Source organism: Sarcophilus harrisii, chromosome 5, assembly GCF_902635505.1.
Source record: "Sarcophilus harrisii chromosome 5, mSarHar1.11, whole genome shotgun sequence".
In the NCBI taxonomy this organism is placed as follows: domain Eukaryota; kingdom Metazoa; phylum Chordata; class Mammalia; order Dasyuromorphia; family Dasyuridae; genus Sarcophilus; species Sarcophilus harrisii.
Window position 1 is genome coordinate 239115547 of NC_045430.1, and position 22396 is coordinate 239137942.

A 22396-nucleotide genomic window follows, 5' to 3' on the forward strand; every position below is an offset into this window, starting at 1 on the left:
CCTGTAGCTTTCAGCATCTAGTGGGCGTCTAATAAATGCTAGTTGACTAATTGCGGTTTGAGCTTCCGTTTCTTTTCCCAGCTGGAATGGGAGGGCTGTGCTTGGAAGCCTTTTAAATGGAACTGCGACGATCGTCATTGGCCCAGCCCCTCGCCTCATTTTTCCGTGAAGAAAACTGAGGCAGCGAGAGGGAGGGGCAGTTGGCCGGAGTGGTCCCGAGAGGGTCTCGCGGAGTTCGCTCCCGGGGTCCCCAGACCGTGGCCCACGTTCTCTTGGCTGCCCCGGAGACTGCGAGCGGGGGCGCGTGTGCGCGCGCTTTCTGTCGAGCTCTCCCCAAATTCGGAGGGGGGAGGAAGAGGAGGAAGAAGGGGGGGAAGAGGAGGAGGAGGAGGAGGAGGACGGCAGCTAGAGGGAGCTCCTGGCGGCTTCGGGCGCCCGCGCCCGGGCTGCGCTCACACTCCCACGGGCGGTGCTCCCTTCGCCGCCGCCGCCGCCTTGTCACTCTCCGCTCGCTGCCGCCGCTCTCCCGGCTCTCTCGTCGTCTAGCCCTCGCCCTGTCGCTCGCTCGCCGCGATGGCGGAGGACAGCGAGTCGGCCGCCAGCCAGCAGAGCCTGGAGCTCGACGACCAGGACACCTGCGGGATCGACGGAGACAATGAGGAGGAGACGGAGCACGCCCGCGGGTAGGAGAGCCGGGCGGGGCGCGAGGCCGGGGCGGCCGCCAGACCTGCCCGTGCCCAGCTTGGCCCAGCTTTGGGCGGATGTGTGTGCTTGTGCGTGTGTGCCCGCGCCGGTGTGGCCCGTGCCTCCCGGGCCGGGCCCCACCCCCACCCCCACCTCCTCCGCAGTCCCTGCAGCAGCCGGGAGAAGGGGGAGGGGGGTCTCGCCTCGGGCCCCCGGGCCGACCACAACCGGAGAGGCGGCTGTGACAGTGGTTGCGGCCCGCGCGCCGCGAACGTGTTGGCGGCGGGGGAGGGCGAGCTGTCTAATGTGCATTTGTTTGCCTGGTGCGCTGGGCTGACCCGGGACTATTGTGCCCTGCTGCCTGGCTTTCACCCCCGTGCAAGCCAATCGTGGGCTCCTGGAGGCGTGTGTATGGATGCATGTGTGAGTATGTGCATGTGTGTGTGTGTGTATGTGTGCGCGCGCGCGCGCGTGCTTGGGGTGGGGTGCGGATGGAAGAGACCGCTGTCACCCACTGACGGCCGAGCCTTTCTTCCCAGCCCTTCTCCAGAATAGAAGCTGCTCTGGCTGCCCCAGGGCCGGTGGGGCTCAGGTCCGCCTTGCTTTCCTGCCCCGTGGGGGGGGGGCGAATTGCTTGCTGCAGTTCCCAGCATGTGATTGTGTCCGTGGGAACCCAAGGCCAAAAAAGAAAGGGAGAAAGCAGAGAAGAGAGAAAGGAGAAAGAAAAGGAGGGAGAGAGAGAGAGAATGAATCAGTCTCGTTTCCTTTGTGGTCAGCCCCCATCTTCGGTTCTGCTGCAAATTCCTTATTTGTAATGGATCGTCCAACTTCCTCTCTTTCCCCCCTATTCTCATGCCTTTCATCCCCAAACTTGGGTTTTTTTTGTTTTTTTTTTTTAATTTAAGGTGCTTTTGGTTGGAGATGAACTATAGAAAGTTCAATCTTTGACAGTGAAGTACCCCAACCAGAAACGGCAACCCACAAGGGGTATGGGGAAAGATGCTGCGGGTTTCCTGGGCTAAGTCCTTGAACCAGGGGTCAGTCAGTCAGTTACCAGGCACTGAATTAAGCTCTAGGAGACAGGCTCTGAACTAAGCCGTGTGGATACAAAGAAAGAAGAGCATGGATCTAAGGTATTTCCCTCCCAGAAAATGCTTCAGTCGCAATTTTGCCTTCTGCCCTTCTTCCTAGGACGCTCTGAGCTTGCCTTTTTGAACAGGAAGGCTTGCATTTGTGGAGCCTGCCTGTGCATATGTATGTATTTAGGGAAAGGTGCTTCTCACCTAATTTAGAAGACGGGCTCCCCAGGCTTGTGGGCACCTCCCACAGACTTCACCATATCCTGCTTCCAAAGCGTATATTTGATCTCAGAAGTCAAAAGCTGTAAAGTATTTAATACTTGATCAGAGAGCTCTGCTTTTTCTCCTTAACTTTCCTCCTGTCACCCTGCAGATGTGATTTCTTCCTCTCTTCTCCTATGAGAGACCAGATTGTTTCAGTTTGGGCACAGAATGGATCCCTGAACAGGTCTGGTTGATGGAGCATTTTGACATGAAAAGGGTGGTGGTGGGGTGGGGGGTGGGGGGGGCGGTGAGGGTGGCCTCTTAAATGTATTGCATTTCTCTCCAAGCCTCCCGAGTTCAGAGAAATGTATAATTACTGTTGCACCTAGAAGTGAGATTTTGTGAACCAATATGACTAATGTGGAAGTGGGTCAGCTTGAAAAACATGCTCCAGAAGTCTTAGTCAGAGGTGATTTTCTGATTCCCCTGCTACACTGACATCTCCAAGTGATTGATGCTTTCAAGTGTGGAAAAAAAAATCCACATGCTGTTTTACTGACTACTGGCTCTGAGATTTGCTTAGACAACAGTGAGAACTGAGCATTGAGATGTCTATAAAATACAAAATGAAAAATTAAGGGGAAACTGACAAGAGAATCCCTTCGGTCCCATGGGTTTTGTGTTTTGGCAAGGTGGGAATCAGTATAACTGTTAGGAGAGAAGTCCAGCAAATTTTTGTTTTCAAGACAGGGAAGGAAATGCTCTGTGATTCTGAGGCAGGTTATGCTTTTGAAGTAATGGGAATTTGCTCATGATGGCTACCTACAAATAGTCATGGATACATATGTGGTAGTTTAAAGTAGATGCTGGGAACTGCCTTGATGCTTTGCCAATCTGTATCTCACTAGAGAGGACTTTGCCTTTCTCTTTTGCTCACTTGTGGTCTCCTTTTTAATATTCTTCTGTTCATCTCTTGGCTGTGTTTTATTTGATATTTTAGGCAGGATGTTTCTGCTTTAGGATTGTTTATCTATGTCCTCCATCTTGCTTATACAATACTTGCCTCTGGCATCAGTGTTGCCAAGAATTACCCATCTGAGTGCTGATTGATCAATTACTTTGTTGCTTCCTTCCCTGCCCACTCCTGCACCCCCACCTGAGTTCTGGAATCATTGCAATAGGCAGAAGCCAGCAATCTGTTAAACACTATGAATAGTTCTTCAGGCCGGGTCTTTTCATACCCTCGCTGATGAATAACAATGAAAGAATGTTCAGAAACTGAGAGCAGTTAAAGTAGCCATTTCAGTCAACAGTGGAAAACATAGAATTGAGATAATTAATGGCTGTCCTGTTAAGGTGTGAGATTTTGGGTAAAATTCAGAATTTTTGCTCTTGTGCAGGCAGGGAGGGGAGGGCCTCCCCTCAAATTTACTCATTTTACCATGAAAGAAACAGACTGAGAAGCTGAATTGCCCATGTTCAATCAGCTGCTAAAGCGTCAGATTCAGGGTAGCAACATATACCTTTGCATAGTGGAAAGATTGCTGGATTTCAAGTCTGAGGGCCTGGATTTAAATGCTCAAGCTGCTCCTATTGTCAACCTGTTCAAAGCACTGAATTGTTTTAGGACTTGGGTTTCCTCCTTTATAAAATAAAAGTGTTGGTATAGATATTTAAATTCCCTTCCTGCTTTAAAGCTATAAAGCCTCATAACCAATCCCGTGAAGGTATTATGGATATTGTTAATCCCCATCTTAAATTTAAAGAGGTAAAATATTTAAGATCACCCAGCTAATAATAGTAGCTTGGTGCTTGAAGGTTTTCAGAGCTTTCCATGTTATCTCGAATGATACTTACAAATGCTGCATTTAACTGATGAGGAATCCGAGGCTTAATCGCTAAATGACTTGCCCAGAATCACAAGGTGAGTAAATGTTTTGGAACAGATTTGAACTCCTAACTTCCTAATTCCAAATTCTGTATTCCTTCTATCATACCAAGCTATCTGACATCCATGACTCTTTTACCTCAAAGAGTTTAAGTGGAAAATATTTCAGTATTTTTCAATGAAAATATAAGATTTTCTTTCAAGTTGGCTTGAGGTGTGATGGTAAAATATGACTTATTTTTTAAAATTTGTTCTCTTCACTCTCAGTTCCAAAAAGCAACAAATAGTGAGTCTTTGGCGATAATAAGAAGCAAATTTTTCATTTTCTTAAGGTGAATTCTGAGGCTAGTAGGCTAAGACAGAGTCAGCTCTGTGGCCTGCAAGTAATCATTCACCTTCTGAACTTTTTTCTGATACTTTATGGCATGTGAAATAGTGCTTTAAATTAGAAGAAAATATGCAATGGAAATTTTAAATTTATATACCACAGATGCTGCTTTTCTCCTATTTTTGTAGGCTTTTTCTGTGAGATAACTAAAAATGTGTGTGGTTTTGTGTGTGTGTGTGTGTTTAAATTGTGGCCAAGGCCTAGAGTACATGAATGAATTATGAAATATTTATAGGATGTTTTCCAGTGAACAATATGACTCTCCAGTATGTTGAAACCCACTGTAGAGATATAAAATAGTTGAATTGAACTATTTCAGGGGCCTTGTTTTCCACAGGCAGTGTAGTTTTACATAGCTTTGGCCCATCTAAATACTGTGGTAGCATACTATAATAAAATCTTACTAATTAAAGCTAGATTGGAGACAGCCTAGCTTGAATTAGTGAACCTTAGCCCTTTGCAAACTGGCTTTTGACTTAATCATTCAACTAAAGCAACTCTGCAGAAGTTCCCAATAATCTCTTAATTGTCAGCTCTGCTATCTTTTTTTTCCCCCTCTCGATGCTCATCCTTCCTGACCTCAAAGCAGGTTTTGACACTGATCTCCCTCTGCTGGATACCCCTTTCTACTCTGGGTATATGAATATCACTGGTATCTTAGTTTTCTTTCTACTTGAGACCTCCCCAGTCTTCTTGGATGGATCCTCATTCCTATTTCATGCTCTAATACAGTTGGCTTGGCATGTCGTAGGCACTCGATAAATGCTGTGCGCATAACTGGGCATGTCCCAAGGTTTTATCTTGGGCCCTCTTTCTTCTCTTACACTCTCTTGGTGACTTCATTAGCACCCCTGGGGCCCATTATCATTTCTAGTTTATACCCAGCCCTAGTCTACCTTTTGAGTGCGAATCTCACAGCAGTTACCTTCCTGCTGGACATTTTGGAAATGCATCTCCACCTTGGAATGAATCCTTAGTTTCCTTCAAAAGCACCACCTCCTACCCAGTTCTCTACCAACTACCAAATATTAGTTAATGTTTGCCTTTCCGATTTTGTTGGAACTTTCAGGAACGTCTTGTTTCATTTCAGTCTTTTTAGTCCCTAGACTTAGAACATAAGAACAACACTTCATAAGTTCTTGTTGATAGATCTTGGGCAATGTGAGGATAGGTTGAAAGGACCTGAGATATTAGAATTTAGTCTGGGAAAGGTTATTCAGGCCAACCTATTAAGTCAGTAAGCCTTTGTTAAGCACCTACTATGAATCATATATGCTGTGCTAAGTGTTGGGGATACAAAGAAAGACTAAAAAAGGAAAAGGCTTGCTCTCTAAGAGCTCACAGTTTAACAGGGCAGCTATAAAAAAAAAAAAAAAAAAAAAAAGAAGGAGAGATAGCCTGAGTTGGGGATGGTCTCCCGGGAAGGAGGACTGGGAAAGGCTTTATGCAGGAGGCTTCAGCAGAGACTGGAAGGAAGCCAGGAAGCAGATAGATGTCCATAACAGAGCTTAGTATTTTTTCTCAACTACCCCTCTTTCAGATTTCCCTGTTTTTGTCAAGTAATATCACCCAGATTTGTAACAGACTTTTCTCATTCTTGCTTAGCCCACAAATCTTGGCAGGGGCCAAGTCTCATTTATTCTCCTTTCATGACAACTTTTTTTTCCCCCCTCAATAGTATTTTATTTTTCCAAATACATATAAAGATAGATAGTTTTCAACATTCGTTTTTGTAAGATTTTGTGTTCCAACATTTTTTTCCCCTCCCTCCCATTAGCCTCCCTCTCCCTAAGACAAAAAGCAATTTCATATAGATTAAACATGTGTGATCCTTTTAAACATATTTCCGTGTTTGTCATGCTGTGCAAGGAAAATTAGACAAAAAGGGGGCAGGAGGAGAGAACCTCTAGAAAGAACAAGCAAACAAATCAAAAAAAGGTGAAAATACTATGCTTTTATCTACATCCAGTCACCATAGTTTTCTCTTTGGATGCAGATGACATTTCCTTCCCAAGTCTTTTGGAATTGTCTCAGATCAGCTCTGAAAAGGGCTAAGTTTATAATAGATATTCATCATATAATCTTGCTTCACTCAGTATCAGTTCATGTAAATCTTTCCAGGCTATTCTGAAATCAGCCTGCTCATCAAATTTTTTTTTTAAATTTAATTTAGTTTAAAAAAAAAACTTAGGTTATACATGTACATTCTTTTACATATTTTCATGTAAGTCATGTTGGGAGAAAAGTAAGAATAAAAGGGAAAAACCATAAAGAAAAACAGAAGGGGAAAAAAAGATGAAATTAGTTTGCTTTGATCCATATTCAATCTCCATATTTCTCTCTCTAATTGTAAATGGTGTTTTCTATCCAAAATTTAATGGAATTTCCTTGGATAACTGAATTGCAGATAACAAAATCTAGCATAGTTGATCATCATAAAATCTTGTTGCTATGTACAATGATCTCCTGGTTCTGCTTATTTCACTCTGTATCAGTTCATTTAAGTCCATCCTTTTCTGAAATCGGCCTGCTTATCATTTCTTATAGAACATTCATATTCAGTTATTCCCCAACTAATTGGCCTCCACTCATTTTCCAGTTCCTTGCCACCACAAAAATAGCTGCTACATTTTTTGCACATGTAGATCCTTTTCCCTCTTTTATGATCTCTTTGGGATACAGACCCAGTAGTGAAACTGCTGGATTAAAGGTTAGCAATTTTATAGCCCTTTGGACATAGTTATTTTTACATTGTCCTTTTTATTCCCAGGGCCACCAGCCTACTCCAATCCCACTTCACCTCTCACCTGAACTATTGTAAACTAACTCCTGGGTCTTCCTAACTCCAGCCTTTCCCTTTCCCATTGTTTTCCATTTGGCTGCCAAAGTGCTATTTTTAAAGCAGAGGCCTAACCATGACATTGTCCTTTTTAAACACCATTCTCCTTGTCTCTATGATCAAATAGACACTCCTAGCATTTAAAAGCAATTGTGTCAACCTTATTATATATGGTTCCTCTCTGTGTACTTTTAAGTTGAGCCAATCTTGGCCTTCCTACTGCTTCTCACACACGAGATCCCTTCTCTATGTTGCTTGGAAATGCACCTCCACCTTGGAATCCTTAGTTTCCTTCAAAAGCACCACCTCCTACCCAATTCTCTACCATCATGTTAATGTTTTCCTTTCTGATTTTGTTGGAACTTTCAGGAATATCTTGTTTCATTTCAGTCTTTTTATTCCCTAGGCCTAGAACTTCATAAGTGCTTGTTGATAGCTCTTGGGCAATGTGAGGATAGGTTGAAAGGACCACAGATATTAAAATTTAGTCTGGGAAAGGTTATTTAGGCCATTTGGATTTGTTCTCTTTGTTCTTGGAGGAGTCTATGGGTGGAGAGAGTTAGGCTTAATGGGAAAAAACATTTCATGACAATTACTGTAATCCCAAAGTGGGATGGGCTTTCTTTAGAGGTTGAAGTCATCATCATCTTCATCCTCATTGTTAGCATTTATATAGCTCTTTAAAATTTGTAGAACATTTTGTGTGTATTATCTTTTTTTTTTTTTAAATAACTTTTTATGGACAGAACCCATGCCAGGATAATTTTTTACAACATTATCCCTTGCACTCACTTTTGTTCTGATTTTTCCCCTCCCTCCCTCCACCCTCTCCCCCAGATGGCAAGCAGTCCTATGCATGTTAAATAGGTTACAGTAGATCTTAGATGCAATATATGTGTGCAGAACCAACCAGTTCTCTTGTTGCTCAGGGAGAATTGGATTTAGAAGCCACTACAAACAGGGCTGCCACAAACATTTTGGCACATACAGGTCCCTTTCCCTTTAGTATCTCTTTGGGGTATAAGCCCAGTAGAAACACTGCTGGATAAAAGGGTATGCACAGTTGATAACTTTTTGGGCATAGTTCCAAATTGCTTTCCAGAATGGCTGGATGTGTTCACAGTTCCACCAACAATGTATCAGTGTCCCTGTTTTCCCCCATCCCCTCCAACATTCCGCATTATCTTTCCCTGTCATTCTAGCCAATCTGACAGGTGTGTAGTGGTTATCTCAGAGTTGTCTTCATTTACATTTCTCTTATCAATAGTGATTTGGAACACTATTTCATATGAGTGGTAATAGTTTCAATTTAATCATCTGAAAATTGTCTGTTCATATCCTTTGACCATTTATCAATTGGAGAATGGCTTGATTTCTTATAAATTAGAGTCAATTCTCTATATATTTTGGAAATGAGTCCTTTATCAGAACCTTTGACTGTAAAAATGTTTTCCCAGTTTATTGTTTCCCTTCTAATCTTGCCTGCATTAGTTTTGTTTGTACAAAAACTTTTCAATTTGATATAATCAAAATTTTCAATTTTGTAGTCAATAATGATCTCTAGTTCTTCTTTGGTCATAAATTCCTTCCTCCTCCACAGGTCTGAGAGGTAAACTATCCTATGTTCTTCTAATTTATTAATAATTTCATTCTTTATGCCTAGGTCATGAACCCATTTTGACCTTATCTTGGTGTACGGCGTTAAGTATGGATCAATGCCTAGTTTCTGCCATATTAGTTTCCAATTTTCCCAGCAATTTTTATCAAACAGTAAGTTCTTATCCCAAAAGCTGGGATCTTTGGGTTTGTCAAAGACTAGGTTGCTATATTTGTTGACTGTTTTATCCCTTGAACCTAATCTATTCCATGATCAACTAGTCTATTTCTTAGCCAATACCAGATGGTTTTAGCAACCGCTGCTTTATAATATAATTTTAGATCTGGTACAGCTAAGCCACCTTCATTTGATTTTTTTTTTTTTTTACATTAATTCCCTTGAAATTCTTGACCTTTTGTTTTTCCATATGAACTTTGTTGTTATTTTTTCTAGGTCATCAAAATAGTTTTTTGGGAGTCTGATTGGTATAGCGCTAAATAAATAGATTACTTTAGGTAGTATCGCCATCTTTATTATATTTGCTCACCCAATTCAAGAGCATTTAATATTTTTCCAGTTGGTTAGATCAGACTTAATTTGTGTGGAAAGTGTTTTGTAGTTTTGCTCATAAAGTTTCTGATTTTCCCTTGGCAGATAGATCCCTAAATATTTTATACAATCAGTAGTTACTTTAAATGGAATTTCTCTTTGTAACTCTAACTGGTTTTGTTAGTGGTATATAAGAATGCTGATGACTTATGTGGGTTTATTTTGTATCCAGCAACTTTGCTAAACGTGTGGATTGTTTCTAATAACTTTTTAGTAGAATCTCTGGGGTTCTCTAACTATACCATCATATCATCTGCAAAGAGAGTGATAATTTGGTTTCCTCATTGCCTATTCTTATTCCTTTAATCTCTTTCTCAACTCTTATTGCCAAAGCTAGCATTTCTAATACGATATTAAATAGTAACGGTGATAGTGGCAACCTTGTTTCACTCCTGATCTTATTGGGAATGGTTGCAGTTTGTCCGCATTACACATGATGCTTACACATGGTTTTAAATAGATGCTACTGATTATTTTAAGAAAAATTGTGTGTATTATCCTATTTGATACACACATAAGAGGGCTATTATTGCCATTCTGAGGTTGAAGAAACTGAGGAAAGAGAGGTTTATGATTTGCGCAGGGTGACACACAAGCATGAGTCAGGATTTGAACTTGGGTCTCCCTATTTAGATGAACACTTTATCCATTGTGCCACTCAGCTGCTTCTGAAGCAAAGGCTGCATTTGTCTAGTATGTTGGAGTAGTGACTTGTTCCTTTATGGGCTGGGTTTTGATTCTTTTTAAGGTTTTCCTTCCAGCTTGTATTTAAGATTATGATGATTATAATTAGGCTACTTAAAACAAGTGTTGCTTGTTTTAAGAAATGGTTGTTGACTAGATTATACATGGTCTTTACCTACTGCCTCAACATAGCTGCTTCTAAAGGCCTTGAGGGTTGCTTGCAAACTGTTCAATAACTTAGACATTTTAAGGCAAGCTTGTTTGCATGAATAATTTGATTAGCTAATTCTTTCTCTCCAAATCATGCAGAACTAACCTTCAGCCAAATCCTCATCTGGATTACCACAAACTAGGAATGAACCTGCTCCAAGTGAAGGTTTTTATCTAATATTGAGCCCAGAGTATTAGTGTTGACAGTGCCATTAGCAGTGTCCTAGGCAGACAGGTGGTTCCCTTAGGTCTTCCATGATTTACACAAGAGAATATACCACATTAGAGGTACTGCAATCCTCAATTCAGTTTATTTACTTGTGACATGTAAGTTTCTCGAGGATAGGATTGTCTTGCTCTTATTTGTTGTCCCCATTGTCTAACAATTGATCAAGGAACAGTTTGTTTCCTCCTGTGGGCCAGTCGCTGAGGATACAAAGAAAAAATAAATTTCTTGACTTCATGAAACATATTTAACTGGGGGAATTTAACATTCATAGACAAGTAAATATGAGGCTTATAAATGTAACAAATTCATAGGGAGTATGTGTGTGTGTGTGCGTGTGTGTGTGTTTTACATGAGTATGTACATTAACGAATGAAACACTCGGGAAGGACTTCCAGGAGGAGGTGACATTTTGGACTTAACCTTGAAGAGAAGTTTTAAGAAACTGCCAGAAGGAGAACTCTCCCAGAATGGATTTGCCAAGGACCATAGTCAAGGATTGTGATGGCAGGTGAGGGGGGATGTTGGGATTGGGCAAAGTAATAAACAAACTAGTCTGTCTGGAATTTAGAATGAATGTAGAGCATTGAGTCATATGAAATTAACCCAGAATTAAAATTGTTGATCTAGATTTACTGTATTCTGCCGAGGTTGGATTACTCTGGCATATGAGGCAGAATTTGAACCCAATACCTTCTTCACAGTTGATGTTCTTTTTGTAGCAGGATGACAAGTTCTAGATCCTAGCATGGAGTAAATGCTTAACAAATACTTAATGATTCATCTGAAAAGGCAAAGGGAAAACCTGTTCACCACAGTTCTGATCTCTTCTTGTTTAGCCCTGTCTTCTGGGGTTTCTAATTTCTTAAACAAAGTGTTACTTATATCCTGGGAATTACTTGTACTTGGCCTTTTCCTGAAAAGTTTTTTTTTTTTTCCCCTTTTTTTTGGAGAGCTGGAAAGAGAAGCAACTAACTGAAGTTTTCTGAGACTAGAAACAGTAAACATTTGAGTAAAAACACTAGTAAAATAAAATTCACTGTGGCCAATAAGCAACAAAGTGTTCCCTGGGGCACTTTGATACAAAGGAGTCTGAACATTTGAGCAATACTCCCTGTAACTACTAGAAACTTGTAAATCTACCATAAACATTTTTCTTAGCTCTGTAATTTGGCACTGGAATAGGACTTGAATTCTTTTTTAAAAAAGTGAAAAATTACACATATATATGTATTTACGTATATATATATATATATATATATATATATACACACACACACACATACATAGGTACACATACATCATATGATTTATATACGTGGATTTATTTGTATAAATTCATTTGTATGTTTATTTTATATTTATAAATGTGTATGAAATATAGATGAGTGCATAAATATTTATATTTGTATATCACTTTGGGCTCCCTGAATGATCTATTAGTATTAACGAAATTTTTTAAGTCAACTATATGGAATCCATGGGAAAATATAAGAATTTGGTGGGCCCAACAGATTTACCTAACTCTACAAAAATTCAAAGGGGGGAGTCTTTAGCTTCCCAGGCTGAAATGTGATCTGTTAACAGCTCAACAATTGTAAATGGGTAAATTTTAGAAGGGTAGGAGGAAGGCTTAACAGCCCCTTCACTCGGGGAAGTCCCTAAATTCCAGAGATGCATTGAAAATGGCAGTAATGGGCCAATATTAACATGTGTGGTGTAACTGGCATAGAGTAGTGTGGCCACTCCAAAACAGCTGTTTCCAGAGCTGGACTGGCCAGATGAATTGGTTAGGATTTAGAAAATTGTTTTTAAATAATAATTTGTAGGGCTATGGAATTTCATCAAGGTTGGAACTTCTAGTGTAAAGATTCCCAGATCCTATAAGTTACAGCCTTGGAAAAATGCCCTTGGGGGCATTGAGAGATTAGTTGGCCAAGCCAACTACAGTACCTTACAATACCTGTAAGGGCACAGAATTGAACCCAGGTCTCTGACTTCAAAGTTGGTCTTCTGTCCATTCCTGTTCTGCCATATAAATGATACTCATATTTATACAGAAAATACTCTTTCAAACCTACACTTGATATTCTCATCTTTCAGTATAAGGCATTTTCTTAACTCTGAGATATTATTCTAAGCTAAAAAACAAACATAATACACCCAGTCTGCTACCTGTTGGACAAGTGCTGGCGTTTACCAAAAAAAAAGGCAAAAAAACGATCCCTGCCCCAGTAAATTCCTGTGGTGTCAATGGGAAGTAATCTTGGAGTGAAGAAGAATGTAGGGGAAGAGAGGGATCAGGAAAGACCTGCAAAAGACAGAATTTGAGCTGAATCCTGAAGGAAGCTTAGGAAGTCGGGTAAGGAAGGACAAGAATTCTTGGTTTGGGGGGAAAAACAATGAAAAGAACCCAAATCAGGAGATGGGAGGATCCTGCACGCAAGGAACTAAGTCAGTGGTAACGATCAGAGTATGTGAAAGGGTGCAGAGTGATATGTAAAGAACCTGGAAAAAGGTAGAAAGGGGTCAGCTTGTGAATAGCTTTAGTTGTCAAAAAACTTTATATTCGATCCTTGAGGTCACTGAGCTATTAGAGTTTATTGGAGAAAAGGAGAGGAAATGTCATGACTTTAGTAGATGGCCTCAATTGCCTCTTAACAGGTAGGGAGTCCAGGTAGTTGTAATGGGCTGAGGTTTGGGTTGATGCACTGAGGTCCCAAGTACATTAGGCTAAATAGTAATTGGGCTATACTCTATTAATATACATGATTGGATAAAGAATGGTCCCTGCCCACTCTCCGGGCAAGTCCTGATGTGTTGTATAGGAAATGACGATTTTGGTGGGTGGAGGCAGAGAGAGACAGCAAGAGAAGCTGGGAGAGATTGGGCCTGGGTTCCATACTCCTAGCTGCTGGTCGGGTGGCTGCTGGTCTAGCTAGCTTCTTGACTCAGCTGCACACATTGCTATCGCCGATTCCCTTCCACCTCTGATCTTTCTTCACTGAGAATAAAGACTGACGATTTTCCCCTAACCTGAATTCCTGACTCCGGCTGATTTTAAAATACGCGATCTTCACAGGTAGTGTTAACCTTATTTAACAGATGGGCGAACCGAGTGACTTGTCCTACATCCTACATCCAGTATGTGTCAGACTGGGACTTCATTTTAAGTTTCCCTCTCTATAGAATATACCTTGGCATCCTGAAATCATTTCTATAATCTAAAGCTCTGGGCTATTGGAATATATGCACGGTAGCATGAAAGGATTAAAATCCTTGAAGGACATATTTAGGGCTGGTAATTAGTTTCAATGAAAACTCAAGGGAAAAAAAATCTTGTAAGTGAATCAGGCCATTGAAATGAACAAAGTTTTTGTTTTGAAGTAAGACCCTGGAGAATGAGGCCCTGTGACAGGGAGCGTCCCCTTGAGGTGTTTTATTTCATTAAGATCAATACTTGCCAAAGAAAAGAGCTAACAAGCCATGATTAGTCAATGAATAACCTGGGGGGAAATGTAGACACATTAGCCAAAATAGACTGATAAGATATTCTTTGGTTTTTTTCTCTTAAAATCTGCTTCTGCCAAGTTACCTTAGAACATTTGTAGAGCTAGACCTTGCAGTGGAAGGAACATCTGCCAAGAGTCCTACATAGAAGAGATATGGGTAAACTTCATCTTTCTCTGGCCTTAAGCTTTCTTATCTACAAAATAGTCTTCTCTTTTGTCTTGTGGGCTTATGCTATGGTGCACGCTCTTATTTACCAGTGGGATTGGCTCAGAGCAAGTAAATATTTGGACTTGAGAAAGAGACAAGCAACCTGTGTCTGTTGGGGGAAGGGGGAGATGCGTAGAGTGGGAAAGTTTTACTATGGAGGATTGGAGAGATAATATGAACTAAGTAACTAGGTGGTCTGGAGCAAGAAGAACACTGCTGAATGTGAACAACCAAATTGAAATGTAATTGGGAAATAGTTAAGATAAATAAAAATACAGTTGGATATTTTTTGATGTTTAGTCATGTCCAGCTCTTCATGACCCTCTTCCCCCCTTGGGGTTTTCTTGGCAAAGATATTGGAGTGTTTTGCCATTTCCTTTTCCAGCTCATTTTACAGATGAGGAAACAGGGTTGTGACTTGTCCAGAGTCACACAGCTAGAATCATGAGACTACATTTGAACTTGGGTCACCTAGATGCTAGTCTTGGTACTCTTTACACTGTATCATTTAGCTATTAACATATGTAATGTTAATAAATGGTCTTCTAACTTATTACATAGTTGTCAGGGATTTTTATGTGGTTTATTGGCATTATACTTGTTTGAGTTTGACATCACTTGTCATCACTGGCTTTTTTTTTTTTTTAATAATAGGTTTTTACTTTAAAAATATATACTAAGATATGCATGTGGAGGTTTTCTTGGGGGCCAACCTTAGTCTTAGTTGAAATAAATAATTACTTCGAAATTGCAGCCAGCTGGTAAAAATTGCAAACGTTTATTTCTCCTTACAAAATTATCCCGGTTAGTTGAGGCCTATCTCACTGCCTGGCTCCAAGAGATCTTGTAGTTTTGTCCTTGGCTCTTGCCTCTGCTTTCTTCAGTCTCCAGTCAGCTCCGACTCGTGGCTTCTCAATCTCCAGTCTGTGGCAAGTAGTCTTTTCTTCCAGAGTGTTCTTTCTCAGAGCCCTGTTGATGTTCCGGAGAAATTCTTCTCGCTCCAAGAGCTTCCTTCATTTATGTCATCTCCCAAAGGTTAACTCCTCCTTCTTGAGGGAGAGGGATTCTGGGTTATCTCCCAGAGTGCTCTCTGGTCCTAAGGGAGGTGTGAATTCAGCTCTCATACTAGCCCTGAACTCTTGTGTGAACTCCATTGAATACTTAGATACTTGAGCTCTCTAAAGGTGTGAACACAAGCATTGTTCAATCAGTTCCACTTAGTATCTTGTTTCAAGTTCTGGCCCAAAATAATTCTAAGATTAAATTAACTCCATTGTCTTTAAGAAATGTCTTAACACTTTAGTAAAGATTCCAACACATGCAAAACCTTGTATTGCAGATTTTTCTCCCTCTTTCCCTCCTGTCCCTTCTAGATGGCAAGTAATCCAATATAGGTTAAACATGTGCAATTCTTCTAAATATATTTCCATATTTATGCTGCACAAGAAAAAAAACCAAAAAGAAAAAAAAATGAGAAAGGAAGAAAAAAGCAATCAGATGATTAAAAAAAGGTGAAAATATTGTGTAATTCAGTCTCTATAGATCCTCTCTGAATGCAACACAAGTCTATTGGAATTGGCCTGAATCAAAGAAAAAAGCCACATTGCTCAGAGTTGATCATATGATCTTGTTGTTACTGTGTACAATGTTCTTTTGGTTCTATTCTTTTCACTCAGCATCGGTTACTGTTTGTCTCTCCAGTCTTCTCTGAAATCATCCTGCTTATCGTTTCTTATAGAGCAATAATATTCTATAGCATTCATATACCATAACTCATTCAGGCATTCCCCAACTAAATTTACAGTTCCTTGCCACTACAAAAGGGCCAGCAGGAGTTCTTCATTTTTTTTTTTTTTTTTTTTTTTTTAGTATCATGAATCTCTTTAGGTTTTATAGGCTTCAAAGGCAGTTGCTATTTTCAGAATAATGTTCTTAAATTCACAAAATAAGATACATAGGACTTCAAAAGAAGTTACTTATATGAAAATACAATTATTAAATATGGAGGGGAAAAGGTAATGAAATCCAGGTTAAGAAGATGGGCTAAAGCACTGAGGTTGTAGTCAGGAAGACTTGAATTCAAATCCAGCATCAGACATTTAATAGTTATGTGACCCTCAACAAATAATTTAACCTATTTGCCTCAGTTTCTGTAACTATGAAACGGGCATAATAGGAGCAAAGTTCTTTTGAGTATTTAAAAGAGATATCTGTAAAAGCGTTTAGCACAATGCCCAGTAGTGGCACTAGAAAATTCTTCATTTCAGAGAGAAGGTCGGAGATATCACACAGTTTTCCAAATTGTTCTTTTTATTTTATTCAATCCTGACATGATTCATTGCCACTCCACAATGTATTCTAGACCTGCTTATCCTGTGATCCAGATTTTGCAGTTTCTGAAACAAAGGGGGAAAAACCAAAAGAATTGAAGCAACTCAAAAACCAAACCAAACCAAAACCCCAAACCATTCCAAAAGATGTCACAAGAGGGTCTGTGGATGCCAGTAGTTGCGACCATTCAAGTTCAGATAACTGTGGGTTCTGATGTAAAGAAATAACTTATTAACAAATCCAGGAATCTGGGGGTTTGGGAGCTTCAAAGTCATCAAGTCCAAAATGCCACCCAGAGTATGAATGTCCTCTCTCAAAATTTGTTGAAGGTTTGTGTGGCCTTTATTCCCATGCTTCCAGTGACAATCTCACCAATCTGACTTCTTCCAATGCACTGACATTGGTATGGGGCAAGGGATCAGATCTGGGATTTCATGGTACAACTGAGGAAGCTTCCTTTACCAAGGAGGCACATGGGCATTCCCTGCAACTTAAGAGATGTGTTAAAGTCACCTGGAGGCAGTGAAAGGTTATTGACTTGCCCAGGGTTACAAAGCCAGTTTATGTCAGACAGAATTAGAAGCCATATCTGCCTAGTTCCCAGGCCAAAGCTGTATCAAGTCTGCCATAGTATCAGTTGTACAAAAGATGACAGATGAACAAGTCAATGTATTCCACAGGAATACAAAACTATCCAGAGCAGAATTTCTTTTAATTTTTTGGTTTTAGGATTTCTTTACACTATTAAAAACCATTGAGAACTACCCCTCCTCTCAAGTAGTTTTTGTGTGAATTATTTGCAGTTATCTCTATTGGAAATGAAGACATCTTCTAAAAACAGTTTTGACCTTGAAGACCACCATACAATAGTCTCAGGGACTTTGAGGAATTGCTGGGCCCCAATTTGATTACCTCTCCTCTGGAGGAAGACTTGAGGATGTTTAGTGGGTCCCCTTGGGAATTTATGGGAAAGCATAGATAAGACGAGGTCACAGATAAGATATGTCACCAAATTGTAGGAATGTTGTTTGCTTTGCTTTTTCAGTATGTATGTATGTATGTATGTATAGATAGATAGATATAGATAGTAGAGATCTTTAGACAGCATGTGAACTATTTGAGATCAGAAACTTGTCCTTGTGTCCTCTATATGATGGGGCACTCTGCCTGTCATTGGCTCCCAATGCATATTTGTTGCTGCAGTTCTTTCACTTATCTCTTCTGATTCCAATAAGAAATCTAGTTTTTTTCCCCCCTCTCCCCCTCCTCCTTTCCCCTCTTCTTTCCCTTTAATTCTAGCCCCTTTCATTTCCTTTCCCTTCTCTCTTCAGAATCTAAGGATAGACAATTGATCATTCTTATAATATTAAATCCAAAGAGGAAGCAACTTGGTCTGCTTTGTGTTGTAACAGCTCACCCCCAGAGGCTAGCTCTAAGAATGAATGCTTAGAAAATGGTGATTAGGGATGATAATTTCAGCTCTTCTTCTTTAGCCCTCATATGAAGAATAGCCAGCCCGGCCACCAGAGAATTAGATCTAATTATTTTCATTGAAAAAATATTAAATTTTTTTAGGTTTTTAAAAATTTTTAGTTTACAAAAATTTTCTCCTTGCAGGTTGGATTTCTTCAGTTATATTATCATTTTGGGCTCTTCAAAAGACATACTGCTTTTATTGACTTCACTGATACAATTCATAGCAATAATTTTCTTCTTCCTGGGTATTTCTTAGTTTTAAGATTATGCTCTAATGAGCCACATGCAGCCCTAGGGCCATAGGTTGACCACTCCAGCCTGTGAAGAATACTTAGCTATGGGGGAAAGATAGTAGGAGCTCAGAAAACTTAATATTAATTAGTATTTCCTGTTTTACCTATGAGAAATCTGAGACTCAGAAAGATTTTGAATTCCTCAGGCTCACACAGCAAGAGCCTGAAGTGGTTTTTCCCACTCCAAGGCCAGCAGCCTGTCCATGTTACTGTGCCGTTTTCAGAATCCAGTTAAGGCTCTATAGGAGTTCTGTACATGTCCCACCATTAGAAAGGAGATGCCTTTCACTGGCAGCTGTTTTTTCTGGTGCCTTGATCCCTTGGTTGCTTCTGCTGGAATTCAAGATGCCAAAAAGCTAAATCATTTGTGCAAAGTTGATCTGGCCACATTGGCAAAATTGGGATTTTTGGTGTTAAAGGTAACACTTCGCTAGCCAGAAGTTAAACCTCCGAAGGTGTCAGCGCTTCTATTGCTTTTCTTCCTCCAATTTCAAATTGATAAAGACAAAAATCTTCTGCTAAAACTATTAGTTATTCTTTCAAATGGATTTCAGATATTTAGGGACAAACAGCTCCATCAGCTCAGGAAAAAGTTGTTTTAACCTGGTTTTCTGGTTACTCAAACTTACTAACCTAGAATCTAACCCTGAGGCCATGCTGGTCCTATTTTAAACTTGCACCTACTCTTCATGTTTTCATCTTGCCTTGTGGTGACTTTTTCCATGTCACTGGAATTTTTTTTTTCTTAGCTCTTATTGCCAAAGCTACCATTTCTAATGCAACATTGAATAGTAATGGTGATAGTGGGCAACCTCGTTTCACTCCTCATCTTATTGGAAATGGTTCCAATTTATCCCCATTACATATGATGCTTACTGATGGTTTTAAATAGATGCTACTGATTATTTTAAGGAAAAGACCATTTATTCCTATACTCTCAAGTGTTTTTAATAGGAATAGATGTTGGATTTTATCAAATGCTTTTTCTGCATCTATTGAGATGATCATATGGTTTTTGTTAATTTGGTTATTAATATGTTCAATTATACTAATAGTTTTCCTAATATTGAACCAGCCCTGCATTCCTGGTATAAATCCTACTTGGTCATGGTGTATTAACCTGGGAATGATTTTCTGTAGTCTTTTTGCTAATATCTTGTTTAAAATTTTAGCATCAATATTCATTAGGGAGATTGGTCTATAATTTTCTTTCTCTGTTTTCAACCTACCTAGTTTAGGTATCAGTACTATGTCTGTGTTATAAAAGGAATTTGGTAGGACTCCTTCATTCCCTATTTTTTCAAATAGTTATATAGCATTGGGGCTAATTGTTCTTTAAATGTTTGATAGAATTCACATGTAAATCCATCTGGTCCTGGGGATTTTTTCTTAGGGAGTTGATTAATAGCTTGTTCTACTTTTTTTTAATTGGGACTATTTATGCAATTTACTTCCTCTGTTAATCTGGGAAGCCTATATTTTTGGAGGTAGTCATCCATTTCACTTAGGTTATCAAATTTATTGTCATAAAGTTGGACAAAGTAACTCCTTATTATTGCTCTAATTTCCTCTTCATTAGTGGAAAGTTCCCCTTTTTCATTTTTAAGACTAAAACAATTTGATTTTCCTTTTTCTAATCGGATTAACCAAAGGTTTATCTATTTTATTGTTTTTTTTTTTTCATAAAACTAACTCAGTTTTATTTATTCAATAGTTTTTTTGTTTTTTTTTTTACTTTCAATAGTATTAATTTCTCCTTTTAATTTTGGAATTTTTTTTTTATTAGCATGCGTGTGGACTGGAGGGCTGTGGGCCCAGGTTGGTGGTGGTGAGAAGAGTTAGCTCATGTTATAGATCGGAAACCACTTGATCTCTGTGATCAGAGCCACTGATGAAATGAACTACAAAAGTGGCATTCAGACTTCCAAGCTCTTGGCTTTTGTTTCATTTACTGGGCCACACCTACCCTAAGCTTCTTCAGAAACTAAAGCTCTGCTTTTAAAGAAAAGAAAGAACTGATTAGGGAAATCTGATCTCTTAGCTTGTACTCTACTACTGTGCCCAGCCAGGAAGATATTTTTTCTAAGAATCGATGTGTCAGGCACTGTGCTTTAGCATATCAAAAAAAGTACAGGTACTTGCTTTCAAAGAGCTTACAGTCTATGGAGGAAACAGTACACAAGCAAATGTATAGAAAGCAAGTTCTATGCAGGACAAATGGGAGGAAAGACACTACATAGGTTAATGGTCATTTTTAGTGTCTTCTTTTAAAAAAACTGATTTATGGATAATCTTGGCTCTTCCTAGATTTACTGATCTGTCAGAGCCAAAAAAAATGAAAGCACAATTGTTTTTGCACTTAAGTTTTAAAGCTGCGTGAATCTAATATTTGCTGAATGGCTTGCTTCAAGGTTTACAAAACATACAGCCACATTGTTAGGTAGTCATTGTAAATTATCATTCCCATTGTACAGGTTAAAGATATTGAAGCTGGGAGAGACTTACATGTGTGTAAGTCACATGACTGGCTAGTAAGCTGCAAAGGCTGGATTTAAAAGAAAGGATTTCTGGTGCCAGTCTGGTGCCTACTTTACTGTGCAAGACTCTATGCTAGGCACTATGGGAGGGATGGGTCATAGGTGCTGGGTGGAAAGAGAACAGCCCAATACAGACTGGAGACATAGAAATTGCCCTCAAGAAGCAATAGCCTGAGAGTGTGTGTGTGTGTGTGTGTGTGTGTGTGTGTGTGTGTGTATGTGTGTATGTGAGAGAATCAGGGTAACCCAGGCAGGAGCAGTCTACAAACAGACAAATGGAAGCAACCCAGTCAAATTCACAAATATTTGTTAAGCACTTATGTGCCAGGCATTGTGCTAAGCCCTAAGTACACACAGATCCTGCCTAAAGAAGCTAATATTCTAATGGGGGTAGACAGCACATAAAAGGAAGGCAGGAGGAGTTTGGGATGATAAATGAAGGTACCTACATGGGGCACGGTAAAGAAAGTTTGGAGGGAAGCCTGGAGAGGAACGAAGACATGGTTAGTCTGATATTTTTCTTAAAAAGGAGGGGCTGGGAGGAACCAGCCCATTGGAGGAAGAGGTCACAGGGCAGAGGACACTTCCAGTGTTGTGAAGTCCAGGGATAGGGTGAACTTGCAGGGTGGAGAGGTTTCTCTGGCATAGTAGAAAAAGTCTAGAGTCAAGAACATAGGCTGAAGAGAAATGAAACCTAAACAACCAAAAAATAAGGATGAAAAACCTGGGCTGGGCAACCTCCTCAAAGTGGAGATTCTAAGAAGATCCAGCCTGAGGGACCAAGGGCACCCAAGTGTGGCTAGTCTGATGATTGTACAAGATGAGAAAGTGATGGTTTTGTACCCTGGAGGGACAACCAATAATGAAGTGGCAGAACTATCCAAATGCAGTGAGCAAATCAAGCAAGCAAGATCTTATTAATTATTAATTTATTAATGCCTGCATTGAGAGATGTAATGGCCGGACTGGCTTTCTGGAGGACCTTGGGATTAGCCCAAGTCTTTGGTCTTAGTGGAGGGGTGATGAAGACAGGAGGGCTACCACGAGTCTGGTCAAAGATTGAGTCCAGAATCTGGAATCTGGAGTCTCCAGAGTCTTCTCTGTTCGGGGCTGAGCGAGTTTTGTGTCTGAGACTCCCTTAAATACCTCAGTATGATTACATCACTACAACACACTGAGCACGCTCCATTACAACGCCATATCACCTTAAGTATATGTTTAGAGAATCATTATCTCACACTGAATAGATGCTCAACTATAAGCACCATGCTATCCTTGATTTCTGCCCTCTACAGGGAGAGATAGGGTGATGCTAGGATTTCAGGGGATCTGTGAATTTTTCCAGGAAAGAATGGATATTTTCACAAACTTCTAGTTCAAAGATTCTTAACTTTTTTTTTTTTTTTAAATGTCATGGATCCCTCTGGCAAGCTAGTGAAAGCCCTTTCTTTGAATAATGTAAAATGAAGAGAATCAAAGGAATGGAATTACAAGGGAAATGAATTAAAATATAGCTATCAAAAATTTTTTTTAAGTTCACAGAACCAAGGTTATGAGTTACTACCTTGTCAAATATTATTCTGATGGAGAGTTCCTACATTTCACCAAACTATTAATCCAATATTAAGAAT

The 22396-nt window shown here is 39.8% G+C and overlaps 1 protein-coding gene across 5 annotated transcripts in view; it reads left to right on the forward strand.

Annotated features, from left to right (window-relative positions):
- Positions 1-380: 380 nt before the first annotated feature.
- The window catches only part of NMT2 (N-myristoyltransferase 2), a 74741-nt gene continuing 52725 nt past the window's right edge, over positions 381-22396 (forward strand). For 2 of the 5 annotated variants that reach the window (XM_031939929.1, XM_031939931.1), the window contains exons 1-2: positions 381-683; positions 2137-2211. In XM_031939929.1, coding sequence (XP_031795789.1) covers positions 574-683; positions 2137-2211 — 185 coding nt within the window. In that variant the 5' untranslated portion in view covers positions 381-573. Of the gene's footprint in view, positions 684-1618; positions 1818-2136; positions 2212-10764; positions 10920-22396 lie in introns of those variants that run through there. The other 3 variants (XM_031939930.1, XM_031939932.1, XM_023505101.2) reach the window with 3 other exon arrangements.